The sequence below is a fragment of the Anguilla rostrata genome, chromosome 3, assembly GCF_018555375.3.
Source record: "Anguilla rostrata isolate EN2019 chromosome 3, ASM1855537v3, whole genome shotgun sequence".
NCBI lineage: Eukaryota > Metazoa > Chordata > Actinopteri > Anguilliformes > Anguillidae > Anguilla > Anguilla rostrata.
In genome coordinates, this window is record NC_057935.1 from 57,974,225 (window position 1) to 57,992,361 (window position 18,137).

The following is an 18,137-nucleotide window of genomic DNA, read 5'->3' on the forward strand; positions in this document are numbered from 1 at the left end:
TTGAAGAGTCCCGAACACCTTGATTCCAAGGCCCACAATAGGCTGCTGATTGAAAGGAAGTCACAATAATCGGCAGAGACCGCTGTCCTCTGGGGAAGGAGTTAGAGACCCCTGAACTGGATAAGTGGGGGTGGAGAGGGGAGACGGCAGGTGTGTGGCTGGCCTGAGAAAGAGGGAAATGACGTGATTGTTGTTATCGATAAATGAGTCTCTCATCATTCAGACCCCAAGCCCTCGCCCTACCTACTTTTCTCTCACCGCGACTTTCTGCGTTTGTCCAGATTATCCTGAAATTAAACGGTGAAACGGACTGCTTTTACATAGCGCTTTTATCCAAAGCGCTTTTACATAGCGCTTTTATCCAAAGCGCTTTTACATAGCGCTTTTATCCAAAGCGCTTTTACATAGCGCTTTTATCCAAAGCGCTTTTACATAGCGCTTTTATCCAAAGCGCTTTTACATAGCGCTTTCATCCAAAGTGCTTTTACATAGCACTTTCATCCAAAGCGCTTTACAATTGATGCCTCTCATTCACCAGAGCAGTTATGGGTTAGGTGCCTTGCTCAGGGACACTTCGACACGCCCCAGGGCGGGGGATCGAACCGGCAACCCTCCAACTGCCAGACAAACCGCTCTTACCTCCTGAGCTATGTCGCCCCTAAATTACTGTAGATTGCCCTGCTTCCTTCCTCTCCCTGCTTTGTTTTAAACTGGCACCACGATGTGAAATCAGGCCCGAATCCCGTCTGAAAGCCGCTCTTGTGTAGCGACACGCGGCTGACATCACAGCGGAACTTCATCCATCTCCGTCGGACTCCGTCGTACGTCTGGTGCAAAAACCCGAGGCTTTTTTTTAAAATGAACACTTAGCGGGGATTGTGGGAATTGTGGGATGCGTTATAACGGAATCGCTCACCTTATTGACGAAGCTTAACGGTCCCTGGAGATCGTTTCCGTGTAATTGATCGTCACTGTCGTGTGCAAATGAGACGGAATTTCTCTTCTCTTTTCTGTCTCTATCTGCCTTCGGTGTGCTCATACCTTCAGAGTTCTGCTGACTCCAAAAAAATTAAATGTTTGTTGAAATCCGTAACATTTCCGAGGAAATAGATTTGCGTTCATATTTTTCCTTTTGCTGGTTTTTTAATGTTCTTTCTTTGAAAGGTATGCTTTCCTCACGGGAGTGGGCATGTCGGGGGAAGGATATTAAGGTGACGCCAGTTGAGAACGAGCGAGAGTACCCCCACCCCCCACCCATCCCACCCAGGGACTAGATGCAGATTCTAATGAACAGTAATACTGATTATTAATTGTTCATTATTAAGATGAAATGGACTGAAAAGATATTTGGCCTACCGCCTTTTATTAGGCGCATGAACTAAAAAAAAAACAAAAAAACAGTTTAAATGAGAAATGAGGAAAAGACATACTGATCTCCACAGCCCCAGACAGACCAACCGCAAACAAATGCAATAAATAAGAAAACCCCTAACAGCAGCCAGCAGCCCTTGTAGAAAAGGTCCCTTTAGGCCTGGGGGGCACAGCCTTTTATAAGACCCAATGATGAAGCAATGGGGGGGGGGCAGCTGGACTAAATGCCATACACTACAGCTGCCACACTGCCTGTGGGCTGTGAGTAAGGCTGGTGCTGTCCATGGGGCTGCAGCTCTCCTGTGGTTTGGGTCGGTGCTGTTCGGGGTCTTGCTGCTCTCCTGTGAGTGGGGCTGGTGCTGTCCGTGGTGCTGGAGCTCTTCTGTGAGTTGGGCTGGTGCTGGCGCTGTCCATGGTCCTGCAGCTCTCCTATGAGTGTGGCTGGTGCTGGTGCTGCAGCTCTCCTGTGGTTTGGGTCGGTGCTGTTCGGGGTCTTGCGGCTCGTCTGTGAGTGGGGCTGGTGCTGTCCATGGTCCTGCATCTCTCCTGTGGTAAAAGGAAGAAAAAGCAGAGTACTGTGAAGTCCGAAAAACAAACAAAGACAAAAACAAAAACAAGAAAACTTGTTTTTGTATCTGTCAGGGAAATCCAGCTGGGTTTTTGTTCAAAGGAATGCCTCTGTCTTTGAGAGAACTGTATATTCAGTATGTGATTAAGAGATACGGAAAAAGAAACATTTTCCCCAAGGTCAGCTTAGTTATTTCGACACAGAATTTTAAACTAAGCTGAATAACTTTAGGCTCATGGAGCATTTAAATCACAACCTTTCATTGACCCCTTTTCATTTTAATGTTGTTATTTTTTTGTTGTGCCATCAGAAGAAAGTTCATCCGTGTCAGCTGGGATACAATAGGGATCATACAGCCTTTTTATAATGGAAAACTGAGAGGTTGACCAGACTGTAGCTCCACCAATTGCAGAATATGTTGGTAACAGCTATAGTCTGTGATTGGTGCCCATGGTGATTGGTACATACTCTCTCTCTCTCTCTCCCCCCCTCTCTCCCTCTGTCTCCCCTTCTCTCTCTCTCTCTCCCTCTCTGTCTCTCTCTCTATCTGCCCCCTCTCTTTCTCGCCCTCCCTGCTCTCTCTCTCCCTCCCCCTCTCTCTCGCCCTCCCTGCTCTCTCTCTCCCTCCCCCTCTCTCTCGCCCTCCCTCTCTCTCTCTCCCTCCCCTCTCTCTCGCCCTCCCTCTCTCCCTCCCCCTCCCCCTCTCCCCATCTCTCTCTCTCTCTCTCCCCCTGTCTCTCCTGCAGGCTCCGGTTTGGGGCAGCCCCAGGTGAGGGTGCACAGGGTGACCCGCCAGCCCACGCGGGAGCGGCTCGGGGGCGACGCCCTCCTGCTCTGCTCCCCGCCCCCCTCCCAGCAGCAGGACGGCCCCGCCCAGGACCCGCCCACCGTCAGGTGGACCAAGGCGTGGGGGCAGCGGGGGGGCGACGACGGGGAAGCCCCGCAGGAGCAGTCCGTGCTGGTCGCCCGGGGCAACGTCCTGGAGGTGACCAAGGCCTTCATGGGGAGGGTGTCCCTGCCCGGTTACCACGGCAACCACTACAACGCCACGCTGGCGCTGGTCGGCCTGCGCTCCAGCGACTCGGGCGTGTACCACTGTGAGGTAACCGTGGGCGACGAGGTGGAGCACAACACTGTCCCGCTGGAGGTCAAAGGTGATTACCCCCCCCCCCAGCCCCCCTGCACCCCCTGAAACCCCACCTCGTTTACACCACTGAATCGCGTCCTTTTGCTCTCCTGATTCCTGCCCCTGATTGCATCTCCTCCCATTGTGCTTAACTGTGGTAATCGGCCAAGATAATCTCCAATCTCTACAGCAGTCAATGATATCTTTGACTTTCAAAAGGCAAAACGCTCTTTGTGTTCCTTATCTTCACAGTCTGGTGAGATGTGATGGGCTGAGATTATTAAGGGCAGACTATGCAGGATTTTTATGCAGTGTGTGTGTGTGTGTGCGTGTGTGTGTGTGCGTGTGTATGTGTGTATGTATGTGTGTGTGTGTGTGTGTGTGTGTATATATGCGTGTGTGTGTGTATGTCTGTGTGTGTGTGTGTGTGTGTGTGTGTGTGTGTGAGTGAGTGTGCATGTGTGTGTGTGTGTGTGTGTGTATATATGTGTGTGTTGTGTGCATGTCTGTGTGTGTGTGTGTGTGTGTGTGTGTGTGTGAGTGAGTGAGTGTGCATGTGTGTGTGTGTGTGTGTGAGTGTGCATGTGCGTGGGCATGTGTGTGTGTGCGTGCTTGTGTTTGGGCATGTCTGTGTCTGTTTGTATGTTTGTCTTGTTTTGAGATCTCAGGCCGCACACAGTGTTCACAGAGTGGCGCTTCACAGACACAAACGTCCTCCTGATGTCACCCCAGCATCTGTTCAGTGGGAAGCTCACTGTACTTCCTGCTTAATTACAATCTTTCTCTTACCAAAAAGAGGAAAAAAAACTCAAAATAATGAATGCTGATTTTAGGCTTTAGGCAGGCTTTTAAACACAGTTTCCCCGCTTTGTTCTGGATGTGGTGGTTAGAGCTGCTCGTGACCTCTCGCTGGAGAGCTCGTGCACCATAACCAATAAAAAACATCATGCAGTCAAAGTGTACCGCTTGTATTCATAAGGCAAATAACTGGGTGTTGGGAGTCCGGGGACCCCTGGGGTGAATGCCGATATCCACTAGATACTGATTACTGATATCCGCTCGATACCGATTACTGATATCCGCTCGATACCGATTACTGATATCCGCTCGATACCGATTACTGATATCCGCTCGATACCGATTACTGATATCCGCTCGATACCGATTACTGATATCCGCTCGATACCGATTACTGATATCCGCTCTATACTGATTACTGATATCCACTTAATATTGATTACACCCTCTACGCACTCACCACATGATCAGCGGTATTGATCAGCCTCTTTATCGCTCACTTCTGATTAGGGTTCTGTTTTTCTTCCCCCATTTTTATATTTTTCTTTTTTTTTTTGTTCATTCTTCAGCGATCCATCATTCAGGCTGTGTCGCTCCAGTTGAGTCCCGGGGGGCGTGGGGGGGGGGGAGGGAGGGGGTGAGAGACTGACAGCTTGTCACATCCTTTTGGGGGAAAAGAGTATGTGGGTGACGCGTCGCGCTGATTGATCGAATGTATGCAGTAACTCAGTTTGAGATTTCCTGTCAAGGTTTACGTCGTGAAAGTACATCATCGGTGTCGTGCATAAACGCTGCATATCAGAAAAAAGAAAAAGAAAAGGAATTCTCGGGAAATGAGACTGTTGAGTTATGACAGTCGGTGGACCCAGACGAGATCCTTCAATGTTTGTTAAAAAATAAACAAAGTGGGGGGAAAATGATGATTGCACAAGGTTTGCATGCGGTGTCAACAACACACATTTTTACATTCCTCAAACCCTATAGACACTTATAGACATTTATAATGCATTAATTACCTTAGCAAAACATACAGATTTATTTCTCCATATGAATGTGGCCCAAAACGCATCTAAAAATATCAGATCCCATGTGCTTTCTTCCTGTTCACACATTCATAATACATATCTGATCTGTGCCACAGGTGAGTGAAAAATCTGAGTTGGGCCACATTTCGAAAGTCAAATGAGCCGCTGTAAACATAGCCCAATCACTCAGTCATCAGAAGAGCAGTTAGCATTGCACGTGTTCTGTCCTCTGTTATAAAGCCCTGCGTTCGCGAAGGAATGATTTATAAACATGTAACGACATGCTTAATCACGAACGTGTGTGGCGTTACCACCTAGTGGCTGGAGTAACCTTTTCATTACAGAAGGGATGCTCTACTCTACTCTACTCTCTACTCTCTCTCTCTCTCTCTCTCTCTCTCTCTCTCTCTCTCTCTCCCCCTCTCTCCTCTCTTTCTCTCTCTCACTCTCTCTCTCACTCTTTCCCTCTCTTCTTTCTGTATTCTCCCGAAGGCTGTAGGACTCAGACGCTGTTGGGTGAGAATCAGTGCGGTGGCCGCCCTTCTCTCTCTGGGTGCCAATTAGTGCCTTATTTGCCCATCAGACGGTGCGCCAGCCCTGATTGGTCGGAACTCTCGGGGGTGCAGATTATAGCCGCAGTCGTGGTGGAAAGACGGAAGAAAGGAAGCTAATGAAAGAAAAACAGATTTGAAACGGGCGTTTTTTTTTTGTTTTCTTTTTCGTCTTTTTTACTTTTCTTTGTTTGAAGCGATTTCAGCAGGATTTAGCCCCTGACTGCGCTGGGGGTGCAGTGCATTGTGGGACACGGTTTTCCGAGCCCGCGGTTGCCCAGCTTTGCTCAAATTGGCCCTTAACTGGGAGATTCTGCCCTGTTTGTCTGCACAGCCCTGTAGATCAAGAACAGGAATTTTCTTTTTCTCTTTTTCTTTCTTTCATTTTTGTGATGTTCTGTTCTTAAGGAGAGGGGTCTCTCTGCTTCTGGAGGTGACGGGTCTGATAATGAGGGGTGGGTTTGGGGGGAAGGGGGTGCAGTTTGACACTTCAAAAGCAGGCCTGTAATTACCCCTCTCTGCGTGGTCCCACCTGTGGCTAGGCAAGCTTTTGTGTCCTCATCCTCCACACTCATTTCCTGCCCCCCCCCCCCCCCCCCGTGCCCCCCCCACACCTCCCCCTCTGAGCAGTACCGACCCTGAACACACACGTGCGTCACTCTGGATAAGTGACGTCCGTACGCTGCTGCAGCTTTAACATTTGCAAAAACAACTGAGCTTTTCTGAGTAACTAAGTCACCAACTAGGCACTTACTCACAGGCATATGTACACTCATTCATGCTCTCAGGGTGTCAGTGAGCTGTCAGCGTGTCTGTGAGTGATAGTATGTCAGTGAGCTCTCAGTGTGTGATAGTATGTCCGTGAGCTCTCATTGTGTCTGTGAGTGATGGTATGTCTGTGAACTCTCATTGTGTCTGTGAGTGATAGTATGTCTGTAAGCTCTCATTGTGTCTGTGAGTGATAGTATGTCAGTGAGCTCTCAGTATGTCTGTGAGCTCTCAGTATGTCAGTGAGCTCTCAGTATGTCTGTGAGCTCTCAGTGTGTCAGTGAGTGATGGTGTGTCTGTGAGCTCTCAGTGTGTCTGTGAGTGATGGTGTGTCTGTGAGCTCTCAGTGTGTCTGTGAGTGATAGTGTGTCTGTGAGCTCTCAGTATGTCAGTGAGCTCTCAGTGTGTCTGTGAGTGATAGTGTGTCTGTGAGCTCTCAGTGTGTCTGTGAGTGATAGTGTGTCTGTGAGTGATAGTATGTCTGTGAGCTCTCAGTGTGTCTGTGAGTGATAGTGTGTCTGTGAGCTCTCAGTATGTCAGTGAGCTCTCAGTGTGTCTGTGAGTGATAGTGTGTCTGTGAGCTCTCAGTGTGTCTGAGTGATAGTGTGTCTGTGAGCTCTCAGTGTGTCAGTGAGCTCTCAGTGTGTCTCTGAGTGATAGTATGTCTGTGAGCTCTCAGTGTGTCTGTGAGTGATAGTAAGTCTGTGAGCTCTCAGTGTGTCTGTGAGTGATAGTGTGTCTGTGAGCTGAGTTTGCGGTGCCCTCCTCTCCTCAGGGCTGGTGTTCCATTATCGCTCTCCGCGCGGCCGATACGCCCTGTCCTTCGCGGACGGCCAGCGCGCCTGCCTGCAGAACTCCGCCGTGATCGCCACGCCCGCCCAGCTGCTCGCCTCCTTCTACGACGGCTACGAGAACTGCGCCGCCGGCTGGCTCTCCGACCAGACCGTCAGGTGAGGAGCTCCGCTGGTACAGCCTCCCTGACTGGGAAACCAGCTTTTACCTTTCACCTGCCCACCTACCCACCTGCCCACCATTCACCTTCCACCTGCCTACCTGCCCACCTGCCCACCTGTCACCATTCACCTTCCATCTTCCACCTGCCCACCAGCCCACCTGCCACCTTTCACCTGCCCACCTGCTCACCTGTCACCATTCACCTTCCACCTTCCACCTGTCACCTGTCACCATTCACCTGCCCACCTGCTCACCTGTCACCATTCACCTTCCACCTGCCCACCTGCCCACCTGTCACCTTTCACCTTTCACCTTTCACCTGCCCACCTGTCACCTTTCACCTTTCACCTTTTACCTTCCACCTGTCACCTTTCACCTTTCTGTATGTTATCAGCATGCCTGTATAGCGGACCTGGGTTACATGCATTTTTAAAGAACTTTAACTCTATAGCTGCTGGTAAACCTGGAAGAACTTCCTGAGAATTTCACATGGAACATTTCACCTGCCTGTTCTTCCTGTTTCACCTCCTCCTGTTATACAGTACCTCCTCCTTCCCCTCTACCTGCACCTCCTGTTTCACCTCCTCCTTTCAATCTCCTGTTTCTCCTTCTCCACTCCCTTTTCTTAATAATTTTTCAGTCGTAATAATCTTCCAGTGGCGTGCTTCCTCATGAACGTTCATATGAGGCGTGTGACGCTCAGAGGAAAGGTGAAGTGGGCTCCAGTTAATTTTATTCCTGAATCTGTGCATTATTGAAATGTCAGACGAATAAAAATGCGGATTTCTGGGCTCGTGTGACCTGACAAGCTCAGAGCTCACAGTGCTGGAGAAAAGGGTAGAGGGATTAAATCTGCGCCCCCACCCCCCACCCCCAACTCTGTGCGCCTTTACCCCCCGCCTCTCCCACCCAATCCCCAAACCGACTCCGTCTTCAAAACAGTCGCCACGTCTTCTCCCTTTCCCCTTGTTAGGTATCCAGTCCAGTCACCGGGGCCTGGTTGCTATGGAGACGGGGACGACTCACCTGGCGTGAGGAGCTACGGTGGCAGGGACGCGGGCGAGCTGTACGACGCGTACTGCTTCGCCGCGGAGATGACAGGTACGGCTCAGCCTCCGCCTCGATGACCTTCAACGGCCATTAAAAAAACCATTAACCCTTTGAAGAGCTTTTTTTTTTTTTTTTAAATTCCATGTCAGTGTTCTAGAACTCCACCGCTGTCAGTCACCAGTTGTGATTGTGACATCAGCATTAGAATGTTCTGTTAAGAGCATTCTAATCATGTATTTGTCAGAAGGTAAAGTGTTTACATGGAAACAGTGCTGAGGTCCCCCCCCACCTTTTCCACGTTTTAAAATACTACTGCGTAACTCTCCCTACATTGTGCTCTCTCCCTCCTTCTCTCTCGCTCTATCTCTCCCACTACCTTTTCCCATTCTCTCCTCTGTCCTTTTTTTCTCTCTCACACTGTCACACCTTATTGCTTTCTCTCTCTCCTCTGTCTTATTCTCTCTCTCTCTCTCTCTTTCTATCTTTTTCTCTCTCTCTTTTCTCTGTCTGACTCTCTCTCTCTCCCAGGTGAGGTGTTTTTCTCCTCCGCCCAGCAAAGGCTGACCCTCTCCTCAGCCCGGTCCCGCTGCAGGTCCCTGGGGGCGGAGCTGGCCACAGCAGGGCAGCTCTTCCTGGCCTGGCAGGCGGGGCTGGACCGCTGTGCCCCCGGCTGGTTGGCCGACGGCAGTGTCCGTTACCCCATCAACCAGCCCCGCCCCGACTGCGGCGGAGACAAGCCCGGCGTTCGAACCCTGTACCGCAGCCCCAACGGCACCGGTTACCACGACACCTCCGCCCTCTTCGATGCGTACTGCCACACAGGTACGGCCCAGCACTGCGGCTGCAGACACACACACACACACATACACACATACACACGCGCACACACACACTCACATACACGCGCACACACACACACACACACACACACACACACACACACACACACACACACACATACACACACACACACATACACACATACACGCACACACACTTCCTGGGAGGGAGGGAGGGAGGGAGAGGGAGAGGGGGAGAGAGAGAGAGAGAGAGATAGAGAGGCAGAGAGAGAGATAGAGAGAGATAGAGAGATAGAGAGAGACAGAGATAGAGAGATAGAGAGAGATAGAGAGACAGAGAGAGAGATAGAGAGAGAGAGAGATAGAGAGACAGAGAAAGAGAGAGAGAGAGAGAGAGCCTGGTGTGAACAGTTGTGGATGCTGTGCTCTCTGTGGCCTGTCGTTGGAGGCTCCCCTCAGTGAGCAGGGGGTGTCGGGTGCAGGCAGCTCGTCTGGGAGCCCAGCAGCGCTCGCTGGCAGAGGAGGGGCCTAATAGAGCCGTCCGCCGTCTGAGCCTCGGGAAGAGCAGCGATTAATCACTTCAGTCCGATAAGGACCGGCCTTCTTCCGTCCCGTCGCCCCCCCCCCCCCCTTATCCCGCCAGAGGGTTCGGGGGCGGGTTCATTAATAACAGATATCCTTCCCCGGCCCAAATTCGGCTCCGGGACATGAATGTTTAACACGGGCGCACATCTATCTTCAGCCAGCATGCATTATTAAGAGCACTGTCTCTAATTAATGCATCGCTCCTGACTCTCACCAGCAACCCCGGTGTCCAAGACTGAACCCCCCCCCCAATCCACCCCCCCCCACTTACCCATCCGAGCTCGTCTCATCCAGCACAGCAGGAATCCACCACTACAACTACAGACAGGAAGTTGAGAAGTGCTGTGTGAACCGAGCCTCTTGTCCCAGTGGACATGAATAATAACAATGGCGTGTACGTCGTAGGCGTAGGTAATTGGTGAACGTTTATTATTTAGAGCAAAAGCAAAACTCCTCAGAAAAAGCACCCGGGGAAAAACCGCCAGTCTCATCTGTACGCGACTCTGAGATGGCGGGAAAGTTGAAAGGTCATGACCCCAGCCAGCATCCAATCACATTCAGCCGTTCATCACCTCACACCTTTAAACCCAAGTGTTTCTTCCAGAGCATAGCTCCACGCTAACAATAGGTTAAATTGTTGTTTTTGACGGACAGTGGCAACCCCCTGGTGGTGGAGGGAGGTACTTCTGGAAGCAGCCCATCTGTGGTCATGTCCAAATCAATGGGCACGCCTACTATTGAGCGTACACGTTGAGTGCACTGGATGAGAAAGTTGTTAAATAGGAGAAGTTTTCTCTGAAGGTAGTGTACTTAAAATCCCAGGACTCTAAGCTTATTTTTGGGGTTTCGCTGAATATATTCGGGAGCATAGTTTTCAGGAGGTAAACGACCCCATAAATTTGGCCCATGAACACGAGGGGCGGCTTCACTTTAAGGACGAGGTGCAGCTTCGATGATGTTCTCCTCCAGAAACAACAACAACCACACGTGTGCATGCCTGCAAGGGCGGAACACCTTGCGACTCTTCCACAGTCCGGTTGGATAACAGCAAGGAGGATGATTTTGTTTTGCATGTTGTCCATCGTGTACTAAAAGATTGATACTAAACAGTATGCAGTATGCCAATGGTCTTCAGCCCTGGTCCTGGATAGCTACAGGGTCTGCTGGTTTTCATAGTGACTCTGCACTTCATGAATCAATTAGAGCAGTTGATTACACAGTTAACTCAACTCACCTGGTTTCTTGGGTCTCACTTGGGTGCTGATTTTAAGGTGAAAGCAAAAACCAGCAGACCCTGCAGCTCTCCAGGACCAGGGTTGGAGACCACTGCAGTGTGCTTAGTGGACAGCACGTACTTTGGAGACAGCGTAGTTAGGAGGCTGATTCAGACACCGCCAAGGTTTTATGACCGGCATCATCAGAACTTTGAATTCCCGTCATATGTGCGGTGTCTTCCTGTCGTACATTTTGTTTTTTATGTGGATGGAAGCCGGTCCAGTGAGCGGAAGTGAGATTTATGTGTGCAGCTGTTAGTCGAGTGTCATAATTAGCCATTTCATTCCAGCGGAGTTCAGAGGGAAGGGGGACAGAGAGACAGAGAGAGATTTAACCAGCCCGAGAGTCAGAGCTGTTTTTGGGGTGAGCACGAATACTGAAAACTGCCCAAGATCAGTCAGGGCCCGACGTGTACCTGTGCGTGCACTGATTTTATGAGTACCTCAGGTGGCCTTTTCTGCAGCCCGAAATGGGCAGGGACCCGAGAGTCGCGGGTTCGAGCTGCAGTAGGGCGTTTGTTCGCGTCCCCCCACAGAACCTTGCCCTGAACTTGGAGCATCGATTTTTTTAAGCCAGTGCTGTTATTTCTTTTTTTCATTTCCCACACACTCTGTTTCTTAAAAATACAGCGGAACTGTATTCTATAATTCTGGGTTATAGAATTTTATCGGCCAGTTCCCTGCTGGTAGGTTTTTTAAAAAATTAAAAAATGAAAAATCCTGTTTTTCTGCTACGCTGGAGGCGGCCGATGAATGGAAGCTTGTCACTTGGCCGTTTTTTTTTTGTTTTTTTTCGAAGACAGAAGTTTTACTATCAAAAATAGATTTTCGGGTGAATATCCCCCTTCTTTTTTAAAAATAAAGCACCGTTGAAAATCTGTTTGTCCTCCTCTGTGCTCACCGAACTCAGAAACTGTGTTCATTGCGGAAAGGACTCAGCCTGCGGCTGGATTTAACGCCACCTACGCTGCCGTCTCCAAACCAAGCGAACTGAAAATATTGGATTTATATCCCTGCAAAATTTATTCCTACAGAGTCCTCTGATTCTCTTCAGTTCTTCGGCCGCGGAAGAAAGCGAAGAAATTGAAATTGAAAAGGACGATGATGAATAATAATAGCGCTGCCAAAGAGCTTCGTTCTTTATGTACAGTCGGACGAGAGATCGGGTAACCACGGAAACGTAAATAGAGAAACAAACACACAACATGAGCCGCTGCCAGAGTGGAACGGAATGCTAATGATTCACAAGGGCTTTTGGACGATCTGTGCTCTGATTGGCTGAGAGAATAACGGCCGCTTTCTCGGCGCCTCCCGGTGCGCCGTTCGCAGTTTTCCCTCCGAAATCTGAGGAGGTGAAACGAGTGAAAGGAGGTGACTGAACACTGAGGGATCCGTTCCAAACGAACGAGTCATCTGTTACTCACTCTGTTTTTTTTTTTTTTGAATGAGTCAGTAAACATGGAAGTGTAAATGAAGTGATTAAATGTTGAGGTGATGTAAACATAAACAAGTGTTATTACTGTGAGAGGAGCAGACTGAAGGTAATGACTGAGCCTGGCAGTGCTAAGGCTGTTTGGTGTGAGAGCAGGACAGGAGTTTGCTTGTGAGCTGTCCCTGCTGGTTCTCCCTAATCTAATCGCCGTGTGCTTTTTGTCCCTCTGCAGACTCCGTCGCCGGGCTGGCTGATTGGCGGACGGGGACCCTGAGTCTTGCCGCTCGTAAAGCGGCGGTTTTCTCGGGGGCCGGGGGCCCGTCGGCCCTGACGGGGGCCCCAGGCGGCTGGCTCATGGGGAACGGCGGGCTGTCGCTCGGTGTCGCCGCCCTGGGGGACGCGCCCGGAGGTGCGCCGCCCGCTTTAGCGGCTGTCGTCGGTCGCCGTAGCGATCCAGGGAGTGCACCGCCGAGGCCGGAGACGGTGGGAGGGGCCAAAGTGGAGGTCCCGCCCACCTCCCCAACAGACAAGCTGGAGATCCAATCGGGATTGAGCAGGGAGCTGGAAGAGGAGGAGCCAGGTCGGGCCTGGAGAGATGTGATTGGCGGGTCGGACGGTCAGCAGGACCCCTCCCCCACCACGGAACGCCCAACCGCGGACCCGGCCTCTGACCCGCCCGTGACCGCGGGGTCCTCAGCTTCGCCGGAAACCGAAGGAGAGCTGCCACCCGCTCATCGCCGTGGCAACAGCGTGGAACCGCGAGCCGGCTCGGGCGGGAGCGACACCGGCCCGGGACAGCCCGTCTCAGAGGAGCAGGACCGCCGGAACCCCAAAATGTCCGCTGGGGGCACTCCGCCCCCCGGTCACGTGACCGTCCCTCCAGACCCCAGGCTCTCCTCTGAGGCTCCGCCCCCCGTGGACACCCTGGCCCCCTCTGAGGTTTCGGACACGCCCCCCTCCACCCATCTCGCCACGGCACAGCTCCCCGTCTCAGGTGCAGAAGACACGCTCCCCACAGCCACAGACACGCCCCCGCAAGCCCCAGGAGAGGACCGCCCCACCGGCACTGAGAACAGCTCCCTAAGCCCCGCCCCAGGTAGGTTTCTGATTGGTCCGTGTTCTCGTGATTGACGTTCTCATGAGACCCCTGGGCTTATTGACTGGGCAGAACATTTAGCAGGAAGTTCACTCTGATTGGTTTGCAACACTCCGTTGGAGTGCAGTGGGCGTGTCTCTGGGGAGGAATCATTGGTTCTGCTAGGTGTTGTGGTATCGGTTCAGTCCCATTTGCATTTTAAAACATTCACCTAAAGATTAAATCCATCTATCCATCCAGCCATTATCTATACACGCTTGCTCCTGGACAGGGGCTCCGGAGGTACTGGAGCCTATCCCAGAATGCATTGGGTGAGAGGCAGGGTTTGCCCGGTCCCTGGGTTAAATATCTATTTGAAGTGGTTCATTCCTGCAGATACTGGTAAACACTTTAACACACTGCTTACATACTGCTGTTACTATTCAACCAAGATCGTACAATCTGTATGAAGACATTTCGATAAAAAATCAACACTTTTTTTTTGGAACTGCCAGTAATCTTCAGGATTTATTTTACTCTGCAAGTCTTTCTATTGCAGTATCTGACCCAGGTCTGACTCTCATTTCAACTCGATTCTCTTTTCACCCACGTCCTACTCCTCCTCTCTGCTTTTTCCTCCTGTCCTCTTCCCCCTCCTCCTCCTCCTCCTCCTCCTCACAAGCCTTGTTTTGATCTGAACGGGTGTACTGTCTCTTTAAATAGCCCTGGCCTTGGATCGTGAAAAATCCCCGCTGCTGTGTAGCTCTCTTTCTCTCTCTCCCTCCCCCCATCTCTCTCCCTCTCTCTCCTTCTCTCTCCCTCTATCTCTCACTCTCTCCCTCCCCCCCATCTCTCTCTCTCTCTCTCCATGGAAACAGAAGAGCCTGAGGCATTGAGGAGCCGATGCCGGTTCATGAGGGCCACAGTCCACAGTAGCCCTTAACACAAACTGAACACAATGTCCTACAAACAGCGAACGCAAAGAACATGCAACACAGGCACGAGTAGGTACAGGAGCGGGGTGGAGAGTGCAGCACATTACATTACATTACATTACAGGCATTTAGCAGACGCTCTTATCCTGAGCAACCTGCACAATTTTTTTTAATTTTTTTTTTTTAACGTAGCATCTACACTGCATCCATTTTATACAGCTGGATAGATACTGAAGCAACGCAGTTTTAAGTACTTTACTCGAGGGTACAACGGCAGTTGCCCCACCCAGGAATCGAACCTGCGACCTTTTGGTTACAGAAAAGGTCCTTACCCGCTATGCTACGCTGCCGCAGGTAGCGAACGGGTTTGAGGATGTAGTTTGAGGATTTCTTTGTTTTTATTTTTTATTTTTTTCGTAAAGCGCCCTGGGATGTACGCATGAAGAGCGCTATATAAGAGCTCATTGTATTGTATTGTGTTGTATTGTATTGTGTTGTATTGTGTTGTATTGTATTGTATTGTATTGTATTGTATTGCGTGTGGCTTCAGAAGGAGCTGAAGTGCAGCTGATAGGGCTGTGATGGCTGCAGTCGGTCGTGAGGCCGATGACTCCTCTGCTCTTCGTCTTCGGCCTTGCGTCGCGTTTTTTGTGAATCTGTCTGTTATGTGCAGTTTATCCCTCAGATTATTATTATTTTTTTTTTTTTCTGGCAGGAAGTACGAGCGGCGTCAGGGTCCGCCGCGGGGGTCGCAGGAGCCGTTTCCTGGGAGACGCGCGTCCGTTTCCATGGCTGCGGCCTCGCTTGCGTCGCGTACCCTTTTTTTTTATTTACGCTGGGATTCTTGGAAAACCTGTCCGGGTCGCCGCCCGTGGAATGGGCAGGTTTTCCCCGAGCGAGCGGGTTGGGGCGCACTCTTCCGCGTACCCTCCAAAACCAGCGGGGGGCGGTCGACGGGGTTAACGTGCTCTTGATGGGCGGCCATTTCCGATTCCGGGGAGGTGGATTAATGCCTGTCCTGCGACAGCCTGGCTCAGTTACTGAGATACTGAGTGTATACGTGTTTTTATTATACATAAAATATATTAAATATATGAATTTCACCCGATTTCTTTTTCCTAATATGGAATTTCCACTGATGTTTGACCTCAGTGTGACCTACGCGTGACCTCTGCGTGACCTCATCTTGCAAGTCCACTCCTAATGCAGCCAGAAGCTCACGCTGTGTCTTAGGGACTGTGTCCTTCAGTCCCGCGAATCTGAGCTTCAGTGTGCTGTGCTCCACAGCAGCCCAGGTCTGTTCTGCTTCTGCACCGACAGGAGAGATCCGCGCTCTTCCCCTTTCCTTCAAATCTTTCGTTTTTTTTTTCACGGCTTTAAACAAAACAAAAAAAATCATTATTTATGTAGCAGGAAATGAGCAGAAATTGATAGCCGGGCTTCTCAAAACATAGACAAAACCCCAGTGTCTTAGCAACAGAGTCCTTTTTTTGTTTTTTTTTTGCTTAGTTTTTCCTTTCAGTTAGGCCTACAGTATCTGTGACAGCACAGAGTGGCAGGGAGATGCACATCTACTGCTTGAGCAGCGATAATACGCCAGCATGTGCATTCAGATGTGAGAGAGAGATGCTGGAGAAACAGGGAGCAGGTGAAAATAAAGGTGAGTGTATAAAAGAGAGAAAATAAGCGTGGAGAAAGGATAATGGAGGCGGGGGGGATGTTACAGGGCGTGGGGGGGGGGGGGGTTTGTTCACCATCTTAATAAAGCCCATTGCTGGGCTCCACTGTTTTGTGAATTTGCATTTTTCAGTCTCCGAGAGTGGGTGTGCATGCGTGTGTGCATGCGTGTGTGGGTGCGTGCGAGTGTGTGTGTGTGCGTGCGAGTGTGGGTGCATGTGTGTGTGTGCGCGTGCGAGTGTGTGTGCAACCTAGCTAACTTTCAGTCTGAAGGATGGAATTTCACTCCCCTTTCATCACAGATCACCCTTTCCCCAGATTACGTTTTTAAACTCAACACGACACACAGTTACATCAGGCCACCAAAGGTCTTTGGTTCTCTCTGGTCTCAATCTGCCAGCAGAAGGTCAGGTCAGCTGGTGCTCTATTAAAAGTACTCAGTACTGCAGTGTCCGGTGGTATTCGTAGATTTTTCTTCCCCAGAAATTCCCATAATCCACCTCCCCCGAAACACCAACCCTAGACGTGACTGTACAGCGTAGCGTGATGCCTGGGCCTTGACTTCTCACGTTGGGAATGGAAAGTGTTTTTGCGCAGAACCCCCCCCCACCCCCCTTCAGGTGTGTCGGTCGGTGGGGCTGCATGCACCACCTGAGGTCATTAGCATGGGGCAGGTGCACATAAAACAGGTGGAGCGGCTGTTTAGGCTGAAACGTCGCCCCCTGCTGACTCTCAGAAACGCCTTTTTGAACTCTGGGATATATATATGCATGGAGTAACGTGCTGGGGTTTGGAGAGGCTCTGGCAACCTTGAAGAATGGAATCCTCAAAGACCAACCCCCTCCCAGCAAGGGCTTTGATTTCGATGGCGGGCGAGGGGCAGATGTAAAACGAGTTCAGTGTCTTCACTTTTCAATTTGTGAAAGCTGAAAATTGGCGAAATCCATAATTGCTATGCAGAGAGGCTTTTAAAATTAGAATTTTTTTTTCTTTTAATATTTTTGACACAAACGCTGCTTTTGCCACTGGTTTAGATTTGTTATTTGTTATTTTCGCATTTCTGCATTCGGCAGAGCAGCTTGTGTTTCGTTCTTTGCTTACAGTCTCTTTATACAGCTGGATATTTGCTGAAGTAATTCAGGTTAAGTAGTTTGCTCGAGGGCACAGCGATATCGTCAACAATGTTGCAAATATTTACTTTGAGGATGGAAAGCGATTTAATAATGCAATAGGCAACCAATTAGCATACATATTAAGTTATACACAATGAATACGTTCGAAAATTGTGAATCCGTCGTTCTCCAGGTTATTCTGCAGTGTGTCACGTTCTTATGTCCTTAAGTGGGAAGCAGGAACAGAATAGCGTGTCTGTACGTGTTGGTGTATGAGCACGTGTGCGTGTGTCTGTGGCGTGTACAAGTCATTGTGTGTGTGTGTGTGTGAGTGGGTTTGTGTGAGTAGGTCTGTGTGTGTGTGTGTGTGTGTGTGAGAGTGGGTTTGTGTGAGTAGGTGTGTGTGTGTGTGTGTGTGTGTGTGAGTAGGTCTGTGTGTGTGTGTGTGTGAGTGGGTTTGTTTGAGTAGGTCTGTGTGTGTGTGTGTGAGTGGGTTTGTGTGAGTAGGTCTGTGTGTGTGTGTGTGTGTGTGTGTGTGAGTGGGTCTGTGTGTGTGTGAGTGGGTTTGTGTGAGTAGGTCTGTGTGTGTGTGTGTGTGTGTGTGTGTGAGTGGGTCTGTGTGTGTGTGAGTGGGTGTGTGTGAGTAGGTCTGTGTGTGTGTGTGTGTGTGTGGTGTGTGTGAGTAGGTCTGTGTGTGTGTGTGTGTGTGTGTGTGTGTGTGTGGTCTGTGTGTGTGTGTGTGTGTGGGGTGTGTGTGTGTGTGTGTGTGTGTGTGTGCGCATGCAGTGTGTTCACACAGCTGTCATAAGCTTCATTATGAGCTCGTTGGTAAAGTCGTTAATCCCAGTGTAGTGTTAAAGTTGCCATTTAACACCTTTTTTTTTTCCCCCGCGAGGTTGCCGTTGACGGTGGGTTTTACACCAGCGTCAGTAACTATGAGGCCGCTGTCTGTGGATCAGAGGATTAATGGGATGGAAACTGACTGCGCGAAACTGCAGCTAATTCACACAGCGGCAGGGCGATGGCTACAAGGACC

At 50.2% G+C, this 18,137-nt stretch overlaps 1 protein-coding gene across 2 annotated transcripts in view; it reads left to right on the forward strand.

Moving 5' to 3' along the window:
- Nucleotides 1–18,137, forward strand: part of LOC135251316 (neurocan core protein-like) — a 73,708-nt gene that overhangs the window by 34,407 nt on the left and 21,164 nt on the right. For both annotated transcript variants that reach the window (XM_064328647.1, XM_064328646.1), the window contains exons 3-7: nt 2,686–3,093; nt 6,983–7,157; nt 8,135–8,262; nt 8,740–9,033; nt 12,535–13,398. In XM_064328647.1, the coding sequence (XP_064184717.1) occupies nt 2,686–3,093; nt 6,983–7,157; nt 8,135–8,262; nt 8,740–9,033; nt 12,535–13,398 (1,869 nt within the window). The remainder of the gene's footprint in view (nt 1–2,685; nt 3,094–6,982; nt 7,158–8,134; nt 8,263–8,739; nt 9,034–12,534; nt 13,399–18,137) is intronic.